The sequence below is a fragment of the Dermacentor andersoni genome, chromosome 2, assembly GCF_023375885.2.
Source record: "Dermacentor andersoni chromosome 2, qqDerAnde1_hic_scaffold, whole genome shotgun sequence".
Lineage (NCBI taxonomy): Eukaryota > Metazoa > Arthropoda > Arachnida > Ixodida > Ixodidae > Dermacentor > Dermacentor andersoni.
The window spans coordinates 146144946-146171035 of NC_092815.1; the positions used below are offsets into that span (position 1 = coordinate 146144946).

The 26090-nt window shown below is 44.1% G+C and overlaps 1 protein-coding gene across 1 annotated transcript; it reads left to right on the forward strand.

Annotated features, from left to right (window-relative positions):
• The first annotated feature begins 77 nt into the window (after positions 1–77).
• Positions 78–19404, forward strand: SelT (selenoprotein T). Its single transcript, XM_050187466.3, has 5 exons — positions 78–285; positions 4441–4678; positions 8322–8409; positions 12938–13093; positions 18926–19404. The coding sequence occupies exons 2-4, from the start codon at positions 4490–4492 to the stop codon at positions 13054–13056; spliced, it is 396 nt and encodes a 131-aa protein (XP_050043423.1). The 5' UTR covers positions 78–285; positions 4441–4489; the 3' UTR covers positions 13057–13093; positions 18926–19404.
• Positions 19405–26090: the final 6686 nt, after the last annotated feature.

The window sequence follows — 26090 nt, forward strand, 5'->3', positions numbered from 1 at the left end:
TTGAGGAGGATAATACGATACTAACGCTTTGCGACGGGCGAGTGAAGCTGTTGTGAAGCCTTACCGATTCGCGCCAAGCTAATCCAATCCAGAGTTGGTTCGTCAGCGGTCGGAGATGGCCGATAATTCTAAGCTATTCTACGGCGGCGTGTTTTTACTGTTTCTCGCGTATAGCCTCCAGGATTTTTTCTTCAGTGGGGAACAGAACGCGACACAGATGAAGGAAATTCCGAAGACCAGCTTCAAGACTGACTTCGCGAACCCGAAGTTAAAATTCCTGTACTGGTGAGTAGGTTCCGGTGCGAGTGCATGGCCCCGGCCTCCGCCACCAATCTACACACGGAAAATATCCGCGTGCTGCGCACGTCCTACGAGCACATTTGGCCCTGAGCGGCCTTTGACCTTCTTTCCATTTGCTTGATTCTGCGTTATCCTCATCTGCCGTGTGCTATCGGTTTATCGCCCACGGCGATATCGGGCCTTGCGGCACGTTCGACGCCGGTTAAACTGAGATCGCGCGGCGCAGATTCCTTGATTATAGGCGTTGGTCTCACTGCACATTTTCATTTAAGTTCTGACATTTATTTAGCACGCGCTACTTCATATGAGTGATTTCTTTTTCGTAAATTTCTTTTTGCTTTTTTTTTTTTCTTAAAATCTGGTGGGCGCAATGCCTTGAGTGCATCGACCCTTCCTTGTTTGGTTTCGGTCTTGTGATTGGCGTTCTGGGTGATCCGTTGATATCGTGTGTGCTCGCTTTAGATCGCGTGGTATGGGCTCTGTATTGTTCGCTTCATTAGTTGGAGGCCTGTCACAGGCAGGCGCGTGACCTCTTGCGAAGCCTGTACGTGTAGTGCAGGTTAAGAGAGAGAGATGCGGCGAACAAGCGGATTTCGTCATGTTAAAGCCTCCCGCCGACACGTCCATGCCAGGCTGAATGCGCTGCTGCTTGTTCGATCTCCGTGGCAAAGCAGCCTTGGACCTGTTCAGTCGTTATATAAAAGGAAAACTCTGGAGGAATGCTTTGGCGAAATAGTTTTCCTCTGCTGCGAAATAGTTTAGGCGGCCTCTCTGAGCGGGACTACGACTGCGCCCGCACCCTGCCCACAGCAACCACTGCCACCTTTGAACTGTTCAACGGTGTTGGAACCGCTTTGGTCTAGCTTGCGATTTTTTTTTTTTTTTTTTTTTTTTGTTAACGTGCGCACATCACTAGCTGACCGTCGGCAATGCGTACTTCGTTAGTATACTCCTTAGCACCGCATGGAAGACCTCTACTTTTATTTTAGTTTCACTTTATTTGCATTTAACATGTTCTTTGACTACAGTTGCGCTTAAACACGTTTCGGTGTGGCCATATAGCATTGCTGAGTTTCCTACTTAAAGTTAAGAAGTCTTCCCTTCCACCACTGGTTGTGCAATTGAGCAACCAACTTTACCATTGGTGCTTCATGCTTTGATAACGACTGAATTTTTAGATTGAAAAAAAATATTTGATTGCAGTTCTTGGTCCAAACTTGAGTCTCAATTATTGCAGTGCCATGTCCGTTGCAAAGGGACTCGCAGCTGTGCAGGAAAACACCGTTGGAGACTTCACAATGGGTTTGCGACAGGGAAGATCACTGTTGCATAGTGCGCCATCTCGTGGGTTTTGTAAAATGGCCATAGTTTGTCGGCAGTGTCAAAGCGCTTGTGCTCTTTACACCAATTCCTTTTTTTCTGTTAACAGGACACCTGCCTAGGTGATTGACCCTGTAGCCCTTAGACCCACACAACCCTACCAAAGCAGGCTTGCTTTGGTAGGATTATGTTCACCGTGGACAACATGGAATGGCTGCGAGCCAAAAAAATAGATTCATTGTGGTATCTTTTAAGACAAGGGACCCTTCCTACAGATACATGTACCACTGGTGCACAATCTCACCAGCGCCATTCTGGCAGGTTTCGGTTAAGCACGGCAGGGGAAGTCCAGTGCACAGCAAATGCATGCGATGACCACACAGGCATTCAGCCTTGAGCTAGAAGCCGTCAGTGTTGTAGAAAATTTTGCTGCTCAGCAAAGATTTTGTTGCACGCTAGAACTAGCAGCAGCTGCATTTCAGTGGGGGTGAAATAAAAAAAAGAACCTTGTGTTCTTAGGTTTATGTGAATGTTGCAAGAACCCCGGATAGAGTCTCCACTGCTCTGTGCCTTATAATCAGATTGTGGTTTTGGCACGTAAAACCCCAAAAATTAAAATTAATTTTTTAGAAACATTTGTATGAAAATAACGAACTTATCCAGCCATGCTATGGCTATCGAATTAAAGGGTTAAATAGAGCCCTGGCTCATTCGGATCATTTCGTATATAGCTTTGGCTTGTTTCAGAATTGAAAGTTCCCACCTGCAAGCAGAAAACAGACAGCTTATGCCGTGTTTGTATAGCAGGCCACATCTGGCAAGTCATAATTGGAGCAGAGCGTGCACTTAATGAGCCCACATACAGACAGCTGTCGTCACTGCGGGTCCCACCTGTGAACAGCTTAGTGCCTTTGCATCTATGTTTCGTTCTGAAATTATAACAAAGTGAGGGGCACATGAATATCCTGCTGCCTGTGCAACCATTGTGGCATGTTTTGGAAAGAGAGAAAAAAATGGGCAGAAAGCCATGGTTTGTGTTTCTTGCTTGCCTGTCTGTAAAAAGGCATGAGAATAGAATAGTTGGTAATCCATAATAGAAGCGACTACAGCGCAGAAACAGACAATAGACAAATGATAGGTGCAGACACAAGCACTGCTTTAACTTCTCTAGCAGAACCGAGGTTATGGATTTATCCAATGTTCCTCCAAAATTACCCTATAAGGCTTGTCACATTTATGTGTCTTCGAAGAAAAAGCACATCCAAAGTGAGTTTGTCTGTTTTGTCAAATGCCTGAGCCAGTGTGGCCAAATGCTTGTATCTGTCCCCTTTATTAGTCCCTTCTCTCTCTCGGCACTGTAGTCACTCTCATTATGTCTGTTTGTGGCTGGAAAGTGGTTAGTGCAGTAGTAGACTGGTTATCGCAGTGTCGCTGATGTGGAGAAAAGTGTTTTAGATGCAACTGGTGATTCAACAATCTTAGTCACTACATGCTAACAGCATCTGGAGCTGTGAAATAACTTGAAGTCCGCCATTTGGAATTAAGTAGGGCAGTCCGAACAGTGAAATTTCCTAATTGAAGCTAATACAAATAGTCAAGAAAGATGATCCTCAAGTATCAAACTGAATAATGCATATTTTCTTATTTCTAAACAAAGTTAAATATGAGAGCGGCACAGAGTATGACAGGTAAAAAGAAAAAAAAGCTTAGTTATATTATTTCATACATTTAATGCTGTTCATAACTGGAATTTCGGTCAACTAAGGACCTCCCAAGTGAGAAACAAATGACAGCTGATTGTACCTGGCACACCATGACAGTCACAGTTATGTCACCAGATATTGAAAAAGCAAACTGTAATGTACTGCTACGCAGCAGAGACATTAAAGGGCCCCTCACAACGCCCTATTTGAAATTTCGGTTATACACTAAATGTTGTAAGGTGCCATCAGGAAGCATTTTTTTTAGCTGAATTGGTTCATTATTGGAGAAGATAAAAGAAATTGAAATGTCATATCGATGTGCTGCCAGGAGGAGATATTCACTGCCAACATAGACACTCTCCCTTTGTATAAACTGGCATCTGCAAGCAGCATCACTTTCCTGTCTTCTCCCATATTGGAGCCAAGAGATGGCCTCACATCTGTGTCAAGAGCTCTGCCTCCCTTTTGTCTTCTCTTTTGTTTTTGCTGTGCAGCACACTTCCAGTGGTAATTGTGGGCATTTTGCTGCATTGGATGATTTACCAAAGTCACATGTCATGACCAGTGATATTTCAGGTGATGCTTCTTGTATGGAGGCTCTTATGTGAGTGACCTTGGTTCTCTGGCAGGAATCGGGGCTCCCTTGAGATAAACAGCGCAGGATTTTTGTTGGAAATTTCAAGTGTTCTTGCTTCATGCAGCGGTTTGATACTTTGCAGACATGATCGTTAGTGTTTAACCTATTCACTGCATTTGTCTGTTTGCAGTGTGCGAACCTGGTGAGGGGCTCGCTCAGCTTCCAGCTGACAGTTGCTTAGGGGCTCGTAAGAGTGACAGAATAGTTGTTAAGTAAAGGGGAATGTAGTGGAGAATGGCAGAAGATTAGGGGGTGGGGTAATGTTAGGGAAATCTACAGGCATAGAGTGGATTTGGTTCCTATCAAATGGCGGAAATGTGGGATTGTTGATGCTGAAGCAAAGTGCACTTGTTCAAAGTGACAGCAAACTTGATTGTCAGGCCTGGTGTTGGGACACATCCTTTCTTTGAGCATTGGGGGAAGAGCCCAGAACATACGTTGCACTCAATAATACTCTCTGTCCGCCCTGTCAACTTGCAGTTACTCGTGAGGCTACCGGCGGGCCTTTGAGCAATATGCGGGGCTGCTGATGGAGAAGTACCCATCGCTGCTAGTGGAGGGGGATGCGTACCCCCCGCCACCGCCCCGCATGCAGCTGGCCCATGCCCTGTCGCTGCTCAAGCTGGCCCTCATTATGCTGGTGCTGCTTGGCATCAACCCCTTTCCCTTTATGGGTGCCCAGACACCCGCCTTCTTCACCTGGATGGTCAGCAACAAGGTGAGGTTCCTCCACAAGCGACCCTCAGTCACCTTTCAAGGTGCACCTTAACCCTGTAAGCCTGAGCTGCACTCGTCCTACCAGTTCGTACCAATATCACCAAGTACAAGCCCCGCTTGTCAGTACTGCAGTTTCAATTGCTTTAATTGCCATGAATGAGCCACCTGCGACTGCTCATCCCACCACCTACTGCTGAGATTGGGCATTCGTGCATGTTATTTTACAGTTTACATTTGTTGAGCTGTCATGCATTGAACCTTAAAATAATGTTTGCTATTGAATATTTTCATTCAGTGCAAGGAATAAATCACACATATAGTATTTCTTTCAATGAGCACGCTATGTGCAAAACTTTTTGAAAGTAAAAGAAAATGTGGGATATTTTGTGCATTTCTTCAGACAAGATTTTAGGAGTTCAAAAGTAAACAAAGCTCACTCTTACTGACCTGGTTATAAATCAGTAGTGTATACTATTTAAGGCATCATAGCAGGGCTGATTTCTCACACAGAGAGAAAGGGAGAAGGTTCATGTGCAGATGCCGACAAATGTGGGCACTCTCGTTTGTGTTTCACGCTCACTAGGGATGCGTGGCTTTCAGTGCATTTAACCGTTCAAAATGTCTTTGTTGTGCGAGAAATAGTTTGAAGCATTTAGCATCCCTTTTTGTTACTTGACACACATGTTCATCACAGAGGCAAGCCTTAACAGGGATGACTGGGAAAGGAAAGAAGAAATGTTCAGGAGGAAGGATTAGCTTTGCTTGTGAGAGGACATTGCAGTTGCTTCTTAGTGGTCGTTCTTTAGATTCTTGGTTGTGCAGTTAGAGTGTTTCCGCAGTGGAAAGACATTGTCAGAGCAAATTCCAATTGGACCATTAACCTCTGTTGATAGAGTGATTGCATAATTAATAGCCCTCTGCAGTGTTCATTTTGTGTTTAGAAACATGGCTATGCCTGTTTTGGCTGCTGTGTGTCTATTTCATGCGTGTATCTTCTACAAATTAATACCATGAAAGATAGAAAAACACATATTTAAGATACATATATTCTTAAACCTTTGATGCACCTGCCATGGTGGTGTAGTGGTATTGGTGTTGCGCTGCTAAGCCCAAAGGCGCGGCATCAAATCCCAGCTACCGCAGCCACATTTCAATGGGAGCAAAATGCAAAAACGCCCATGTACTATGCATTGGGTGCACATGTAAGAACCCAAGTCCCTCGCTATGGTGTGCCTCGTAATCAAATCGTGGTAATTGCCGAGAGAAAGGTTTGTAACTGTAGCAAAAGGCAACAATGTAAGAAGTAAAAAAAATGCCAGTAGGTAAAGAAATCAGTGAATACGAACACATGTCTTGTTGGGAATAAACGAAACTAAAAATTGCAAAATATATGGCAACAATTAAACGAGAACGTATCTTTTGCATCATTGTCTTGTTTTTTTTAACAACATTTTCATTTCACTAGGACATAAATTGGAAGCATAGTGGTAGAACAAAAATAGTATGAGAAAGAGACCATCAGGTGAACACCAATTCGATATTGTCTTTCATGTTGGAGCATAGAGCACACACGCACACATAACAGTCATTTGGGAACACTATATCAAGTCCAGTACTTAATTTTCTTTTAACGAACAGGATCGTTTATGTTGGTCAAAAATGAAAGTATCCAGTTCCTTTTTATTTTTCTGCTCTCAAGAAAAAGCGCCAAGCTGTCAAGCTCACTGCACACGCAGTGGCCTGTTTTAAAGAAGTAACAACACATTATTCTTTTACCTTGTTATTTTTTTGTGGTGGATGAATGTTCAAGCTTTCTCAGCATTAGAAAAAATATAGAGTGTCCAAAATAATTCTCTATACAATGCTTGTTTTTACGAACCAGTTTTGATTTTGGTACCCCGGCGGTTGATGCGTCACGACATCATTATACACTGGCTTACTCCGTTCTTGCGGTCGCTGCGCACACGAGCACATCCAGCTGGAGCATGTGCGACACTCTTGTTTACATTCTATAAGCAACATGATAATGGCCTTATTGCTGCATGACGTCTGGAAATTTTGGTGCGCAACAACATCACAACAATGCCGATGATGCCAGGTTTAACATTTCGAAAAAATCTTCAGCATCGCATTGTAATATCTTACCATTGTTTCCCACCTTTCAAATTTTCTGAGTCTCATAAAAAAAAGAGAAAAAAAACATCTAGAACCACCATTCCTTGTTAACTTTTTCCTGTTAGTCAACAGATACATTGCAGACTTCTTGGTCTCAACTCTCGAAGCAAAGTTCGGCCACTTAGCTAGGCAAAAAGTCAGCAGCATTGGACGACGTGTTGGCTGCGGTTCACACAGCTGACACCTGTCCCCCCCTCGACGCGTCACACTTTCCACGGCACAGCTGTTGCAGCTCTGTGAGTTGCACTCGCGAGGTTACATCCTGTCTGGCTAGCTCCGTGGTGCTTCCTGTGATAAGCGTTGGCATTGTACATTCTGCGCACGCTTAGCTAGAACTACTGTATGTATTAGCCTACTAGCGCACAAAAATACACAAGGACAGTACAAAAGACGCAGACAGAGAGCTCACTTTCAACACTGGTTTATTTTCACAGACCTCACATATATGTATAGTAGACAGAGTAGCAGCTTGCACAAGCACACTCGCTTGTGCAACTTGAGAAAGAAGGCCCATGAACAAGCAAGAATAAAGTGTGTGAGAAAGACAAATAAGCACGCCAAACACAGGCTTAGAAAGTGTCAAAAGTATGACAATTTGTGTTGACGCTGCCATCCTCGCTGAGCCACTCTCCACATGTGGTTAAGATGAAGCGACTTTCTTGAAGAGCAGACCATTAATTAATGCTCGAGTTCCCCCAGACTGCCGACATCTGTCGCTTCTATGATGGCTCACACCCGCAGTTCCTGCAGCCTCTATAGTACTGTCCTTGCGTTTTTTGTACACTAGTAGACTAATATGGCGTACTAATAAGCCCAAAGCTTACATTCTTTTTAGAAGTACCACTTAGTTTTTGGCTGTTTTATTCAAGCTATTCTTGATGTGCAAAAAAAAAAAATAGTAGACGACCGTAATCTTTGACTTAGGTGTCTCTTAATGGCACTCGCACCTCAGCGTTGGTGTTTTTTCAGTTAACTTTAGGCGAACACAATGCACGGACCGAACTCGGAGGCAACCGTTTTCCATTAATTAGTCGGTTAAACATCATGCCACCTTCTTGTGTGTGATGTCATTAGTAACGTCATTACTTCTGCTTTCTACTTCCGGGTTTCGAGGAATTTTGCCAAAGTTGTGCTCGCGTGCCAAGTCTCTAAAGTCTACGATATTAGATATAAAGTCTACGTGCCAAGTCTCTAAAGTCTCTTCATAATAGTATGCACACAGAAGTTATTTTTTATTGGATCCTCCAACTGGCGCCCTCGCTTTACAATCGACTAAATACGGTATGTTGGACTGAATATAAATTATATGCTTTGTTCAAGAGTGAATAATCTAATAGCTCTCTTCATATGTTGTATGTTGCTGTGTTTTTCCATTCATTGAGTTCTAGATCTGTCTTCAGGTTTCAGTGTCAATACGAGGACATAAAGTTATGTATATATATATATAATTGATTTTCTTCTCTTTGCAGCTGTATTCCTGTCTCATGTTGTTCTTTGTCTGTGGAGCCATTGAGAGCAAGCTGGTCTCTACCGGAGCATTCGAGATTTACTTCAATGGTACGTAACACCTAAAACGCGTGGCTAATGCAGAGGCAAAGTTCTCAAGCAATTAATTTAGGAGATGCAATCACTTTTGCAAGAATTTGCTTGACTCAGTACCGGACATGTCCGCATATACAGACAGCGTAGCTTTCCTAGCATTGCACCGCTCTTTCTATCTTCGCACAGTACCAGGAATGCTGTCGCCCGTGTACGGTAGACTCCCGTTATTTCGACTCCAGTTTATTCGATCTTTTGGTGAATTCTACCTCATCTGAAGCTCCTGGCCCGAGCCCATACCTTTCTATGGGACCACGCTTTCTTTATGTCAATCCTGAAATTAGCCTTACCGCATAGCTCAGGCTTCTCTGCTCATCACACTAGCACCTAACGCCCGGTATGGTGAGTGACCACAGTGGTGACGCCAATAGGGGCAGCATCCATCGCAGTGGTGCTCTGGGTACGGGGGATGCGTCAAACACGTGTCACCTCCCTTCAAAGCTGCCTCTTTTTGCTTGCTTCTGGAAGATCTTGGGAGTGCAAACAGCAGTTCGCAATCAATTATTACAGCGTTTATTCACTCCTAATGTACGCCCTTTTTTTTTCTTCAAATAAAATTTATCTGAAAATTGCTTGGGCGGTCCACTATGATGCGAAACTAGAGACTGGCAAAACCACAACTGCGTTCACAACAGCCTACCATCAGAGCCAGCATAGCCAACGTCATCGCCATTGTCATCACAAGGTGGCAGCCACGGGTAGCAACAGGGCAAGTTCACATATAGCGCGACTGTGATGACACCCCACTTTCAGTCTGATTATGAAAGCGCATTCACATGATAAGATGAAGCCAGATTTTATGAAGTTCCCAATCTATAACAAAGAAATTTCCATTCCCCGTCAGGCACCCATAGGGTTCAGTGTTGTCATCAACCCGAATTAACGAAACTAACTTGGCCAAACTCGATTTAACGATGTTATTCGTGAAATAAATTAGTAAAAAAAGTGGTGATCTCTTTCTAATATTGACACAGATGGGCTTTTCTTCAAGCGTGTGCTCTAAAGCTATTGCGTTGAACCATCTAGGTGCCCTAGTGACGGCCCTGGCTTTATTTTGACGAGGCTGCACACCGCACCCATGCATGGAACAGCAGACTCAACAACGCTTCGGTAGGAGCGGCGGTGGTTGCTCTCGTTATTTTATAGTTTATGCGACAGATGGCTGGGTTAGCGGCAAATACAATGCCGCGGTAGCTTTTGCATGTGGCATCATTACACTTTTAGATTTCAAAGGAGCAAAAAAAAATCCTTTCTCGATTTTAAGAAATTCCCAATTTAACAAAATAATTTGAGTCAGGTCATCACTTTCCTAAATCAAGTTTCAACTGTATTCTACGTGTTAAGCCAGGAGTAACAAGTCAGCAACGATCTTGACGTTCCGGAGAATCGCATGTGTCGCAAGACAAGGTAGCTAAGTCTAGGCGTAGGTGACCCCCTTTGTTTGCGATTCTTGCGGAGGCATTTCATAAATGTGGAATATCAAATGCGTTGTTGACCATAAGGACGACGAGATGTAGCTCCTCATAGACAGCATTGAAGTGATCGCTATGGATATTAAGTAAATAAAGTTCCATTCTCTCAAGAAGTTCACTGATTCGGTGCTTTCCTTTTTTTCTTTTAAACATTCTTTTTTTGCACGTTTGATTTATGCTGTGTTTAGGTGCTCTAGTGTCATCTTTGTTATCTTGCTACTTTGAAACCATAAAAAGTGATTACATGTTAGAATCGGGGCAAGTTCTACGAAATGAATCATCAGAGGGGTTGGTTTTCTTCTGCGTCTTGACCTTCTAGATAATTCGGCCAATTTCGTTGGTACCGTGAGGGTTGAACTAATGGAAGTCAGCTATATGTAGATCTCACTATCTGTTGCGGCAAACAGCTGTTTCGTTTCGACTCGATGCAAAGCTGTCGAGGATGAAGAGCACCGGCCACATCACGATGGATGGACAATCTGTTGCCGACCAGCTCACTGGGGAAAAAAATCACCGGAATATGCACGCAGTAGTGAAAAGCATGTCTCAGATGAAGGCACGCGCACCACATGCACGCTGCGAAAGAAGTCGCGAGACCTTTGCACCTCCGAAAGCCAATCAGTCACGAGATGATGAGAATTGTAGCTTCCACACTGCTCTTGTGCAAAATACAAACAGGATTTGCTCATTCATTCGGTAAGTAAAATTGTGTTGACATTGTAATCATTCGTTCATTGTTTTCTTATTACTCTCGATAATTCAACATTCAGTTGATTCGGACTTCCTTTTTTTTTTTTTTTTCGTCTTGCGAAATTTGAATTAACAAGGTTTTTCTGTGTGCCATTTAAATGGCCAATTTGATCATCTGTCGGCAACCAGAGTTGACCAGGCAGACAGGTAGCTCTTGTACAACTTCCAAGTTGATTTTCACTTACGTGTTACAAACTGATCTCACGAGCTCAGGCCGGCCACTGTTGGCCCGCAAGCCGCACAGTGACGAGTGTTGTGAGCCACTCCTTCATCGGGTTCTCGTTGCTCACAGAGTACGGAAGTGCAGTGCAGTGGGCTCATTCAATCCAAAATGCAGTAGAACCTCGTCGATACGTTCTCGTTGTGTACATTTTCCTGGCACCAGCGTTCACAATTGAGAACATTCGTTCCCAGAAAACACTATTTTTCAGCACCAACGTTCAGTACGTCGCCAGACTGCAATCATATGATACATTTTCCGGCCTCTAGATCCCACGTAAACGAGAAAATTCGCGAGGCGCAAGCGAACAGTGCATAGCTGTCCGCTGCGGCAGCTTCACCACAATGCTCGCCCGCCTGTCTCGAGTGAAAACGCCGGCACGCACTCAGTTTCTCATTTCAATATCAGCTAATCTTCTCCGGGGTCGTCACATGCGGCATTCACAGCTATCACTGCCAATCCTATTGCGATAAGCATCTTCGCCTATCTGTTTCACAGCGCATGGTGCCATCGTAAGTGTAGTGCATGCTTTTAATAGGCAATAACCGAAACACGCCGCCATTCCCTGCTGCAGACTTTAGTCATATACATATTCCGGCCTGTAGATCCCATGTGAACAAGAAAAGGCGCGAGGCACATATCATCGAGAACAGTATATAACTGCCCGTCTTACGTGATAACGAAGGCGCGCAGTTTCTTATTCCGGTACCAGCAAATCTCTGCCAGGTCGTTGCACGCCGCATTCACAGCTATCGCCACCAAATGTATTGCAATAAGCATCTTCACCTATCTGTTTCACTGCACGTAATGGGTAGTGCCATTGGTAGCGTACTGCACGCTTTTAGCAAGCGATGATCCAAATACGCATTTTTTCCCTGCTGCAGGCGACGTGATGTGGGCATCATGTTTTGGTTACCTGTTGCCCTCTTAAAACACCACGCAATAGGAAAACAACAAAATGCGCCTCAGATGGCCGGAGCACCACCAGCTCAATGAGCGTCGGTGTCTCATGCGGCAACGATCCACGCGACGCCTCGCATTACATAGATGTCAACAATAGCTGAGTCTGTTAAATTTTTTAGTTAATTCAGATCGTATGTTTTCCCGGTTAGTTCGTTTCTCTCGCAGTTTTTTCCAAAATGTAGGAACGAAGTTCTACTCCATAACACAAAATTTCATCTCTAAATCAACAAATTGTGGAAGTGAACAAGGAAAATCGAGGTGGGGTTGAATTCATTCTGACCGCTCCTGAATCCTGGATACCCTTCGCTGAATCCAATTTGAGAGTCTCTGTTTTACATGCTAAGCTAGCAGCAACAAAGCCAGATTGTGCGTTTCAGAACATGACACAGCTGCCAACACGTGCAGCTTTGTCTCTGGCGTGTGTTTCCTTTTCTAGCGCGGCCGAGCCCATACGCAGCCTGCACACCCAGTATTTGAGGCAATCTGCCACGTGTGCAAAGAGTGCGTGTGCTGGGATAGCATGGCATTACGTGTGCTGTCTGCCTGCACATTCAGTGCTGGAGGTTGCGTAATTTCAAGTTTCAGAGATGCATCGAAGCAGAAGGCAGACAAAGCACTGCAGGCGTTTTTCACGAAAGCGTTGTCCCACTGCAGGTGACACAATCGGCCACGGGTGCGGAGTCAATGCGAAATCGTGGCTGGCTTCGCTTCGTACTGCTGATGTGAAGATATCGTTGACACGGCATGAAACCATATCTTTCGTTGCCTACTCTCAGATTCAACAAAAAAAAAGTTTTTTTTCTCATTCAAGTTTGCCTTTCCCGATTACCCAATAATTGAGGAAATTTTGGGGCCCCTTCCATGTAAAAATTTGTCGGTGTCTGTTCTTATTTGCGTAAAGGGTGTAATTTCAATATAATGACATTTTGATATGGCGAATCAAATTGCCCATTTTACTCGCTTAAATCAAGGTTTAACTGTAGTACTGTGTGTATTACGAAGGTGTTCCACTCTCAGCCTCCGTAGTGGGCTCTGGACTTCACACACTGCGCTTGACGTGTGCTTCAATATGTGCATGCAGATGTGCGGGTGTGGTCCAAGATTGAGACTGGCCGCATTCCATCACCTCCCGAGCTGTTCCAAATCATCGACAACCAGGTGTTCCTCAAGTCCTCCACTCTGGGGCTCGGCGATAGCTAGCTGCCTGCCCTGGGTCTAATGCATCCCGTCAACAAAGGTTGGTCTGCCACGTGGGTTCCCACGTGATACAACAAGTAACACAGTGTAAAATCTTGTTAATACTTACCCATTTAAAGGGCAATATTTTTACCGTGGCAAGCTAATGTCATATTTAGGTCCCCGAGACCCCCCTTCCACGCGTCTGATAGTAGACCTGTTCCACAAACTCGAAAATACTTTTGAATAAGCAATAGAAGTGCAAGAACAAAACCAAAACTTGACCTAGCAGCCTAGCAAACGTCTTCATGTGACGTCCCGAGGAGCACACCGGCAGGGAAGGCACGGAAGGCAGTGTAGAGAAGATGCTCAGCTGATTCGTGACTGTGCCGCACCATTGGCACAGCGTCTTCAGGTGCCAATGTCAGTTGCACCAGCTCTTCAAATTTGTCAAACTTGTTTGACAAATTCGATGCGATGAATTCGGCAGCCATTGGTTGCCATTTGTACTTGACCCGCCACCATAAGAGCATAAAAACAAGGGGTAGCCCTAGCCACTGATTTGATACATGCTGCTTGCTATTTTAGGTATTTTACTCCTTCTCAAGGCAGCTTTTCGCATACTCCCTATAAGACATTTTAGAGCACTCAATTTCCCTGGGAGAAAGTCACTGACCATCCAACGCTGACCGGTGCACTTGCTTACATCAGCATGGTACAGTGACTGCTCGTCGTTCGCTTAAAATATAGTGCAAGCTATGCATCAGTGACATCAAATCATGCCAGAACGTAGCAAAACACACAGATTTTGTGCACATAAGCACTGTCGCATCACTCTGTGTCGCACGGTATGAGTGATTGGGCACTTTCAACAACAGTGAGTGGGAGACCGTAGTATGCATTGTTATGCTGCCTACTTATCATTCTCCGTACTGTTTTCACACACACAATTCATCTGTTCCATATAGTATACATTGATTGAGACTTTGCGCATATGATTGTTCGTTTAGAGGACATGTAGTCTTCTTGCGGAAATGCCGATGCCAGCCCTGACACCATCAACAGCTGACTGAGGCGGTTGCTTAAGCTGCTGTATTGAAGGGGCCTTCGCTTGTTGTCTGTGTGGGATAAGAGGCAAACAGTGAACTTCGGAAGCTAAATAATGAGTCAGCATAACAATATGTAAAATTACACTTGTGTGCATAGTCACGTTTAATTTAGGGAAGTGCTGGCCAGCATGGCTGGCACCCTTCAAGAATGGCAACATACCAATGTTGATGCTCACTTAATAATGCGTTAGCATCTTTAGGGTGCTTTACACACTTTCCGGGGGCTATGTATGTACTTCTTTAGCTATGTATCTATGCATGTAGCTAGCCGTTTTCCCGCCTACCTGGGTCAATGGGTAGTCCGTCGTCGAATGGCTAGCGCATTGAGCCGCTGTGCTGAGGCAGCACGGTTCAAAATCGTAACCAACCATTGGAACAATTTGGGTCACTGAGTATGTGGCAGTGTGAACATACATGCCACTCTTCAGTGAACGCCTTCGACAGTTACTAACTTCGGTTACTAGGTATGTGTCACTGGGAATGTGCTGCGTTACAACGATGAAAAAGATACCTTAAACTTCTCTGAGGCTAAGCGGAATCGAACCCATGTCACAAGGTTCCCCCGAGGACAGCCATGTGGCACATTAGCGAGCTGCACCACAAATGCACTGGGTATGTGCGACTCTTCGATGAACCTCTTGCCAACTTGAGTCACTCAGTACGTGTCACCGAGTGTGTGGCAAGCAAGGGAGCAATTCTCAGCGTTTGCAGGCACCGTCACGTCACGCTTCTCGCCTCACAGACCACGCACGGACTTCTCGGCAGTGCCACTAGGTGGCACAGTGTGTCCAGAAAGAAGCGCAAGAGGGGAGCTTTGTTGCTGCGGGACGCGTTTCTGAGTTTGCACACACCAGCACACCACGCATTTCAGAGGCCACATGCAGGCTTCGCGGTGGTGAGGCTAGATCGCGCTGAGTGTCCTTAAGGAAGCACAAAAGAGGAGTCCCATTGCAGTACACACATCGTACATAACTCGTTTCGATGTTGACAATACATTGTGTCCTTGTATTCATTACCAACGACAGTCATGATGAGATGGGTCTTGCTGCAATTTTATTTTGTGTGCGCTGTAAATGAACAGTTCACTTCAAATCCGTGGATTTGAAACTGAAAAAAGCACTTCATCCTGATGGCTTAATTAGCTTCAAGTCAGTTGCTCAGCTCTGTCGGTAGTATAGACGCACAAATTCGGTGACTGTGACTCAAACTGTGTGCGTGGCTAAGCCCACAATGCCACCCCACTTGCCTCCCATCACTTGCCCGTCCGCACAGAACGTAAATTCTCAGAACAGCAACTTCTCACACCAAACACTAACTCACAATTGCCGGCTCCTCGACGCTGTCGTCTGCCATTTGTTCGGAGCATGCTTTGTATATGCCACCGTTTACATCGTAACACAACACAACGTGGCCAGTAGGGGAGAAACAGGCAAGGCAGGTGGTTCAAACGAAATAACGAAATTTGTAAAAAAAAAAAATCTGCGCAACTCTCATAACTGCTTTCTCGAGTACATGATGGAAATGTGCAGTGGAACATACCCAGTGAATTTCATTGACATTCGTTGACATCGAAAAATTGCTGTAGTTTCCCTTTAAAACATACCAACAGTTAAAATGTAGTTGCACTGAATCTCCAACTCAGTCTCCATAGAGCCTTATGTATTTCCTGACCATGGTGGCTCATCATATGCCTTCCTGTTCGTGCATACCACAATCAATTTTTGTCCCACAAACGTCAACTGCACTTTCTTCACTCGCAGTTGTGGATGACACTACACTGTGCTAGATCTTCCGCCTTTTCAGAAAGTGCAGAGATCGGTCCACCAATGATTGTGGCTTCTGTGCGGCTGCGGTGATGACTATAAAGATAAGCATATGAAATGCATGGGAATTATGGTTGCGGCTTCAGCAAACAACGTAGCTACCAATGGGCATGCCTGTACGACATGTAGCGAGCAACCTTATCACAATAAGCATCTTCACTTATCTTTCTGGGAGCACACGTGGCAGATTGCGTAGTGGCGTTGGAAGCGTACTCTCTGTTGGCAGCACAGTCTTCACCACTTTCGGGCACAGCGTGCCCAGCGAGAAGCAGCACAGGTGCGGAGATAGACACTCCCACAAACGGCATACAGCAAGCATCCTGGCAAAAGGACTGTGTGCTTAGTATGAGACACGCACACAAATTTCATGGGATGATCAGCACCACCCTGCAGGAGGTGCTGAGTTTTTCAAAGACATGCCGCTGGTTCTCATTTAGTAGATTGTTGTACAAATACACACAGACACGCTGAGGTATCTCAGTGACCCTGCTGTTGCACTGCTGAGCTCGAGTTCGATCCTGGCCCCAGCAGCTGCATTTTGGTGAGAGTGAAATGCAAGAACACTTACGTACTTAAGTTTAGACGCACGTTAAGGAACCTCAGCCAGTCGAAATCAGTTTCCTACCACGATGTGCCTTATAATCAGATCGCAGTTTTAGCACATGTAATACCAGAATTTACACACTTACAACCATGCATTGTGGAGAGCTTAGAGTCAGTTCATCGTCCACTCTGCTCGCCTACCAAAGTTTTAAAAGCCTGCTTGGTAGTGCCTGTACTCTATCGCACCAACTTGAATAAAGAAAGGAAAAGAGCAGTGTATATAGTATACAGTCATCAGATTTCTTGGACTCCCTAAGGGCCACGAAAACGCCTGAAGAATTGGACAGTCCGAAACAATGAATGCATGCCCTTTACTGCCCCCAAGGGCTCATATCGCCACGGGCATGCCCGAAATAGCTCTAAAGGCCTGTCGGTACACTTATTAGGCATTTTGATGCTCGTACTGTGTTAGGAGAGAGCGGGTGCACACGTGTATAATTAAGGAGTACCGATTGTGTCCCTTGACCATTGCCTCTTCCCACTCTTGGTATGCTTCACCGCAATACTTCACGTATGTTTCAGGGTGTAACATTGCTGTGTTGAGGCGGAGTTTACTTTTGGGAACCGGCATTATGCAATGCACTATGCTTTCCGAGCTTCGAAGCCAATGGCGAGGGTTACTAAGGCAGAATCGGCGTCATTGCTAACAGCACCAAATATTTCAATGAAAAACACAGCACTGAACTGCAAGAACCTTGGTTGCAACCGTCGAAGCAGCTAGGCCTAGCATTACCGCAGTGTAGGCTACAGCTGCCAGTGGATCTACGTACAGGAGCGCCGGTTTGAGGTGGCAAGATAATCAAAATGGAGGCGGTGGTGGCTTCGATTAATGCTGTTTCGGACCTGTGATCACGGCAAAAGTCTGGAAAATCGGACGGTGAAGGGTTTTTGCATTCAAAATTTCATACATTCTTATAGATTGACTACAGGGTACCTGGCGGTACCGCAAAGGTGTCTGAATTATTGGGAATGTCTGAAAAATTGGTCATTGTCCGTATTAGTAGTTACTTTAGTATCGCTTTTTTATCTTTGTTGGCAGCAGCGTGCATAAATAGACGCAAATTTGTAGTTGTCTGTGCATACTATGTTTAGTGTATATGGTTGTGCAGCATACCCGCCAGGTAAGTATTTAGTTCCATTGCAGTTGCTGAAGCAGGAAGTGTATTTTGGTAAATGGCAATCCTTGGCTGCTGGGCATCTTAATAACACAGGCAAAATTGCTCTTTCTGCTGGTCGCAAGCCCATTGTGTTGAGTGGCGTAAACCAGCATTAGCACGACATGGAAGGAGAAAAAAGCGTCACAGTGCTGTGGTTGTCCTTTTCTTCTTGTACGTTGATTTTGGTTGAGCTGTTTCAAGCCAGTAAACTTGTGCAGTATGTATAGTACAGGGCAATATCAATATTGGCATAACAGTCAGCCTCTCTAAAATATTCATTACCTTGTGTCTACACACGATTATCCACACAAGCTAATGAATGTTTTAGAGAGGCTGGTTGTTGTTATCATTGCATGATAGATGTTACTCTCTGTTAGTTTACTTTAAAGGGTAACTCCGACTTTTTTTTTTTTTTTTTTTTGCCATATTGGGATATTGTAACTTTCAAATGGCGTTGACAGTCCTGTCACCAGTAGAGTGGTTCAATTTGCTTAGAAATTCATCAGTAATTTTCAATAATTAATAAACGAGATCCCGAAACCAAAACGGGTGACTGCTTTGTGTGATATCACGATGAGTCGATGACGACAGATCCTACACTACCATAATGTAAGCGTGCAGCCCATGTGCTAAACACGCAGTACATGTGGTGCTAACGCCAAAGAAGCGAAGCTGATGATGTCTCCTTATAACACAGGGAGCTTTTACAGATTCTCCTAATTAGACAATGAGGATATCAGGGGCAGTAGCGGTGCAGTCTCTGACGTCACAAACACAGGGTGGCCAGTAAAAAGTCACGAGTTGGGAACGCAACCAATTTTTAAAATTCATTTTCAGGAAAACTATATGATTTGCAGCCATAATGTATGGCGCAGATAACCTGAGTGTAGAAAAGAATGTATATTCAAAATTTTATTAAGATCAACGGACATCAAAAAATCCCTGGATTTGCCCTTTAAATGTGCAGATTTGCGATGCCACAGTTCAAATTGATAGCTTAGTTTTATTCTAATGCTATGATAGTGAGCATTATTCCTATGCTAGCTGAACTGTCATTCGTGCAGCTGCTGTAGACGTATGCGTACTCACATGTGTAGTCTGCTTTACATCCCAACAAAAAAAACTCTTTTTCTTTTGTTACTAAAAATGCTGAAGTTGTGATGCCAGCAACCGGTGCCTTGTCTACCAACCATGCACACAGATCAGAGGCTGGCTTTGCTGCCGAGCTGCAGCCGAGCCAGGTGCCATGCCAGAGTCTCCTGGTCCCCGACGCCCCAATGAAGCTGACCGCAGAAAGCAACCCCGTTGCCCGCGGCCAGCGGAAGCCCCTTCGGCGTTGAGCGACAGGGAGCGCTCTGGCCGACATTTGGCTCTGGCTCCCGCACGGCTGTCAAGCGGCTTCATTCCTGCTGCATCATCTGCTCCCATCCATTCTGACAGCATTCATTATTCTCTAGGACACTCCATTGTCCCTCCCCACCTCTGTTCTTTCAATTTTTTTTTTAATCTGGAGGGAGTAAACGTCTGTGTGGCAGTGTTTTTTTCCCCACTGTTGCAAGCCAATAGCTGTTTTTGTTCTTCTAATGCCATATTTCTTTCTCACTTTTCAATAAAAACTAATTGTTGCAGAGCGTATTTTTTGTCTGTTCTCACTTTTCAATAAAAGCTCATTGTTGCACAGTTCGTTTCTTGTGCCTGAATTTTGACAAGGTAATGTAGTAACACATTCGAGGATCAATTACACAGTTGGACAGCAGTCTCTACCCATTCCAGTGTCTCTTACATAGTTATTAGTACAGTTACATTTTACCAGAGGGCGCTTTCTTTTTTCAGGCATAGCAGCTTAGCAGGACAAGACGTCTTTCTTCACTAAAACAGCACACGGTGTGCACACTGCAAGGGCACACAAGAGCTTGCAGCATACAAATGTAAGGTAAAACTGCATAATTTGCTTACTACACACTCAGTGTGAATCGGAGCAAGCAAAATTGAAGGGCTGCTTTTGCTACAGCAAACCGCTTAGACATTTTAGACCTTGTAAGCTACATCGAACGACAGCAAGATTAACTATTGACACTGTCTTGATCGTGCCTATGCTTGAACAGCTGTGAAAAATGGGTGCCACAAGGAGAACTTGGGCCTTTGTAATCGCATTCAAGTCTACGATTGCGCAAGGTCACCTTAAGCACACACAATGTGATGGAAAACAACGCCTGCGGCATTCCACAACAGCATTTAATGGCAGCACTATATACCGTTCAGTGCTGCTACGGTGAACTACAATATATTATAGTGGCATGACCGAAAGGGTGCACCTGGCTTTGCAGTGTCCCGTTACACTCTGGAAAGCCGCTCCCTTTCACACTGCGGTGCGGATGGCTGGGCCTGCACAGGCGCAAGTTTTGCAGAATCGGTCATTCATTGCCCAATCACGAGTAATCACACGTGCAAAACGAGTCTGTTTAGATAGCGGCACTGATAACTTCGGAATGTGCAATTATCGTGAGCGGAAAAGCCCCGGAAACCATAGGTCACTGTGCCATAGCAGTAGGTATAATTGCATGGCACCATCATGTGGCATCCATGCGAAAATGAGCCGTTCTCGCCAGTAGGATGTATTCTAGTTTACTATAGTGCTGCCTTGACTGCAAGAAGCCTTTATGATATGAGTGGCATCTCCATCAATCTTCAGCTATTGTCTCGTCCCCCTCACATAATACTCCTATTTGTAAACAAATATATAAATAAATAACCAAAGTTGGCTAAAACGACACGCTAGGATGACGTCTATTCAGCTAAAAGAAAGTGTATGGCCTCATGCTATAGTTCAGCTGAATCGGTAGCCAAATAGCAGCTGGATGTTCTATATAAAATTGGAACGTAGTGTATACTGTTTGGTTGAAACTTTCACAGGAGCAGGCTGCCTTCAACGGTTTTTCTTCATTCATGCTCACAATGCATAGGACCCTCGCTGCAAACAGACAAGCATACTATGTATATCTTGTGGTCGCAGTCGTCAATGAAATGTGTATTGAGACATCTGAAGCGGACAAAACTGATGTATTATATACACTGCTCCGTTATATACCACTGATTTGCGAGTAGGACTTCTGGAGGACCTTCACAAGCATTGTAACAATTTCACTCAAACTGTAAACTTCTGTATCACATTTATACAACATGTTTTTTTAAGGTGTGCCAAATTTTTATTTATTTATTTATTTAAATAATACTGCCAGCTGGGGGGGGGGGGCCTTTTGGCTGCCAAAGCAGGGAGGAGCCACAAGACGTTGAAACAGAACGAATAAGAATGAAGCAACTGACAAATGTACATCAAGAAAAAGAAAACGAACACATTATCTGGCTCATTATACACAACTAAATAAAATGCACAAGCAAATAATGGATGGGTCGCAATACGATGATACAAAATTCGAAATAGAAAGAAAGCAACTGCCAATGTGCGTGGAAAAAGAAAATTAGAAAAGAAAAAAGAAAATTAATCTGCGTCATTATACACAAGTAAAATGCACAACTAAATGAAGGATAAGTGATGTGCAAGTGTAAGGGAGGAAAGTAGCGCAAAGAATGGATGCACAAGAGTAAGCACTTAACGAAGAGCAACACATCAACTGATGTGCGTTAGATTGACGACACAGCTGCCATGAAAGACTTACAGAAGACGGGCAACATCGTGTGGCAGTTTATTCCAATCCAAGATGGATTTCGGGTGGAAAAATAGAAGACTGGTCAGAAACAGTCCTGCAATATGGAGCTACTATGGTCCTGTTGCATTTTTCACAAATTGGTCTATCACTGTCGAATGACATGTAATCAGTGGAGTGAAGTTTTATCTTATTGTTCACTATGTTGTGAAGCATTTTGAGCCGGTGCATCCTAGGGTGAAATTACAGTGTCCGTAGTCCAGAACAACTGTGAAGTTCTGTTATGGACACATGCCTGCTATAGGCGCGATAAATGAATCGGAGGGATTTGTTCTGAACTCGTTCAATTTTGTGAACATCAGCTTTTTTATTGACGCCTAGATAACCATTTACGTTCCATAAATGTCCATGGAACACGATGTTTTAAACATTGTGCACATCCTATAGATATTCTAGATTTGTCCAAACATTAGAAATACAGCAGCATCATCTGGATGAGATTTAGATTACCCATGATATGTAATGCAAGGATATCGCAGCTGGACATAAGTGACCTCTTAAGAGGTGCTCACTTGAGACATGCAGATCAAGGTCAATAGGACATCTAGGCAGATTTTACTTGCACGAGAAATTGGAATGCTTAGTCAACTAACAAAAATCCACTAATTATTTTTTTAATTTAATTGCTTTATGGCACATATTGCAATTTACTGTTTGTAGCCAATGATCTTGCCAGGTGTTTTCACTCAGAACATATTTTCAGGAGGACACCAGTTTCAATATCTTTATTCCCAAAGTGTGCAAGAAAATACATGGGCATTAGGTCTTTTGTGCTCCAATGCATAAAACGGTAGTTCGTAAAGAAAGTAGGTGGAACAAAAGCTCATTTTTACTGCGAGTTTCATGGCGAATATTTCTAAATCTGTGCAATCCTTTCAAGTTTTTCAATTTGAACTTTGAATATGGCTTGAAAACTCATCGGCTACAATTCGTAAATTGCAATATGTGCCATAAAGCAAATAATTATTCATTAGTGAATTAATGCGTTGGCACTCTTAATGTACAGGTGTACTTTCTATCTATCTATCTACGCATGTTTGTATCTAACCATTTTCCCACCTACCTGGGTCACTGGGTAGCCAGTGGTAGAATTGATAGCACATCAGGCAGCTGTGCTGAGGTAACAGGGTTTGACACCAACCATCGGACTAACTTGGGTCACTTGAGTATGTGACAATGTGTACATGCGTTCCACTCTTCAATGAACTTCTATAACGGCAACATGGGTCACTGTACTGGGTCATAGGCTACTGTACATAGGCTCACTATAGGTGAATCTAGACTGATTCACCTACAGTTGCGTTTCTCATTCAACTTTAAAGTGAAGCTTCAAAGCGAGGTCCTCTTGAATAAGATACCTTTGGTTTCCGTCATTCAGAATCTTACAGATTCATCTTCTGCAATCATTGTTAGCAATTTATTAGTGAAAGGTTTGAAGACACAACATATTTTCTTTCCTTTGATGACTGACTAGGACAAGGCCTCTTCGGTTGATGATCGTGTACTGGATGATCGTGTACTTGACGAGGTGTACTGGTGTATGGATGATTGTGTAACGCAGACAGTGGTGTTTCCTGATAGTTTCTCTTTTGATGTGTTACATTCCTTCTACACAGGATCACACATACTCTATGTGCATTTCCTGTGGCATAATGAGCAAGTTAACTTGACGCGGCACTCCTTAGCCCGGTGTCCTCTTGACCTGCAGTGAAAACATTTGCGGTCTCTTCCCAACAATTCCTTTTTCTTTAGGATAGAGATGTCTACATCACAGAGTCATGTCCCATGCTTAGCTGCGAGGCAAAGAAACATTTAGCCTTGTTCTTAGTCGTAGCATGAAGCATAGCTGCTGTTAGTGTTTGTGTGTGCCACTGGGCCCCTCAATAGTGGGTCTTTGATGGGGTGTTGCACATCCTTCATGACTCTCCACCGTGACTCTTATAAAACGGAGTAGATCATCCAGTTTGGCATCCGACAAAGCTGCTGGTGGAACTGCTATACACTTTTCTTGAAGCATGCTTCGAGAGGACCGTGGCCCCAAGACATAGCTTCGTTTTTCCTGTGTACCCGAGCACAATATCTTAAGGTAACGCCTGCTCCAAGATATCAGTTCGCATAGCAGAGCATGTTAACACTGAAATGTTCTGGGCACTTAGACAGCGGTTATTTAACTGCGATGTCTTAGAGCTTGCGCACACCTCGTATGTCAATTATACTTCCTTAATGCTGGGAAGGTTGCAAAGTGCCATCATATGGTAATGCACAATTCTTGTGCAGTCCCCATGTAGTACTTGTTTTCTTCCACTGCAGCATCATCATAGCAAACCTCCGATAATGACACCGCCATCGCTCCCACTACTTTTCCAGCCAGGGAACTTCATAGAAAATAACTTGGTGGAAAAGATCAGAGTGTTATTTAGGTGCACAGTTTGTTCAGATTGCTGCCAATATCATTTCTGCAGATAGAGGTCACCCTTAAGAATCAGTAATTCCAATTGTGGTAGTCCGAATTCTGCTAACCTGGTCGAGGTTTTGTTTCCAGCTGCGAGACATTCAGGCACTTGCGTGGAGTTGCTTTGTTTTTTGTCGAAGTCAGCGATGCAGCCGTAAGTTTCGGCCAGCATGCTTATGTCTTGATCATTATAATTGGCTGCTGTCGTGTACTCCGTTTTGAGCGCATCAGTGGGACTGTGCTCCTCGAACTTCGAAAGTTCATCATTGCTACCGGTAAGACATACTTAAATACCAGAAAGCTTCACAACATTGAAGGTTGTCACATCCAGCAACGCTTGTGCTTCCTGGAGGAGCTTTGTGTTCTGCAACCACCATGCAGACTTCTTGCCCTTGGGTCAACGTACAGTAGATTCATTTTCTTTAGCCCTTTAGCCCACACCAATGTTCACATCCATATCGACAAGAGTCCCCGCCATCCACAGTGCGAAGTGGCGGAGTCGAGTCCGTCGGTTCAATGTGGGGAAGAGTAGGACAAGCCTGCACACTGGTTTTTGGCACCAGTAAATGTGGGCACCAGACAATGCGGGGACTAAATGAAATGGGCACGAAGCATAGCCCCAACACCTTTCCATTGTATTCTTTGCCTTCTAGCAGGCAGCATATATAGAACCTCTTTTCTTACACCCCCCCTTCCACAGCCAAGTGCACGGAACTTTTACAAATTTTAATGTTCACCAATTGACAGGTGTGGAAATGCATGCAGCAGCAGAAAGTGTGATAAAGTGGATACCTCTACAGAGACAACGATCACCATGCAATACATGCAGGGCTAGCAGAGCTTGCATGTGAGAACAGCCAGCCTAAAAAAAAATCAGTGCATGCGATGAAAGCTAAGCTGCAGGCATGGTTGGGCGAGGATGGAAAGAATCAGTCTGTGCATTCCCCGAGGACAGAAGAGACAATCCTGCACTTGAGAATAAATGTGTGCGAGTGATGGAACGTCTTTACTAAAAACAAAAAAAACAAACATTTATGCAGCCTCAGGGCCCAGGCTAAATGAACTTACAAACGTTGTTCCTCTTTATAAAACTTAAAAGGCTCATGTAGACGGGCTTGATGTTGGATGTGCACCATTTTTTATAGACCTCATCATCTGCACCACGGAAGGACAGTCCCTGGAGAGCAGGCTGCCTCTGGGCGACCAAGGATAGGCACTCCCACGAAGTGTACTTTACGTGTGGAGCAGTTTGAAGGCCACCTATGGGGCACTTCGATGTACTACTCCGACTAATTCAAAGACTAATTCAATGCACTACTCCGCTCTTCCAAGAGCCATTCGCCTTTGGAACAATCTTCCTAACGCCATCGCTTATGAGAGTGACCAGGAAAAATTCCTGCATCTTCTAGCGACGCATTTTTCAACCTCTACATACCCTAATCTGTTATTTTTTTCTTGAGTTTCCGTTATTATTGTTCTACTACCCCTTAATACTGTTTTATTATAGCCAAATATTGTTCCACTAGCTTTGCAATTCTATTGGTTATATTTTACTTTGTGAAAATTTCTTGTTCACTGACCGCTCGCATTCAAAAGCATTCGGTTTGTCCTTTGTACAATTTTTTAACACCACATTACAGCATGTTAGCGCATTTCTTACGCTGTATTTTTTGTATATGTATTGACATATGTGTTCTAATTATTGTATAATCTTTGAGTATACTCTCCCCCTTACACAACGCCTCCAGGGGCCTGTAAGGCATCTTTAAATGTATAAAGTATGGAACTTCAGCGTAAAGGAAGCCTGCAAGGAACTCGGGATACGCTATTGGCTGATATTCTCATATACCATGTTCCGAACCACATCTTCAATGCTTCGGATATGACTCTTTTGAGAGCTTGCTAGCCTAGTGAAACTTTTCATGTGAAGCATTCTTTCGCTCAGGCCCTTTGCAGAAAGGTAGTTAGGTTCCCGTCTCGCATCATTTTGGGCTTCCCCAATAACAAAGAAATTTAAGTATCTGATGGTGAAATAAAATTAAAATAAAATTACGGGGTTTTACGTGCCAAAACCACTTTCTGATTATGAGGCACGCTGTAGTGGAGTACTCCAGACATTTCGACCACCTAGGGTTCTTTAACGTGCACTTAAATCTAAGTATACAAGCGTTTTCGCATTTCGCGCGCGT

Bases quoted from the DNA above. Each gene is read 5' to 3' on its own strand.
- SelT (XM_050187466.3), top strand. From the start codon at position 4,490: ATGGAGAAGTACCCATCGCTGCTAGTGGAGGGGGATGCGTACCCCCCG. The intron at 4,679-8,321 runs GTGAGGTTCCTC...TTCTCTTTGCAG, and splicing joins CCTGGATGGTCAGCAACAAG to CTGTATTCCTGTCTCATGTT. The intron at 8,410-12,937 runs GTACGTAACACC...ATGTGCATGCAG, and splicing joins ATTCGAGATTTACTTCAATG to ATGTGCGGGTGTGGTCCAAG.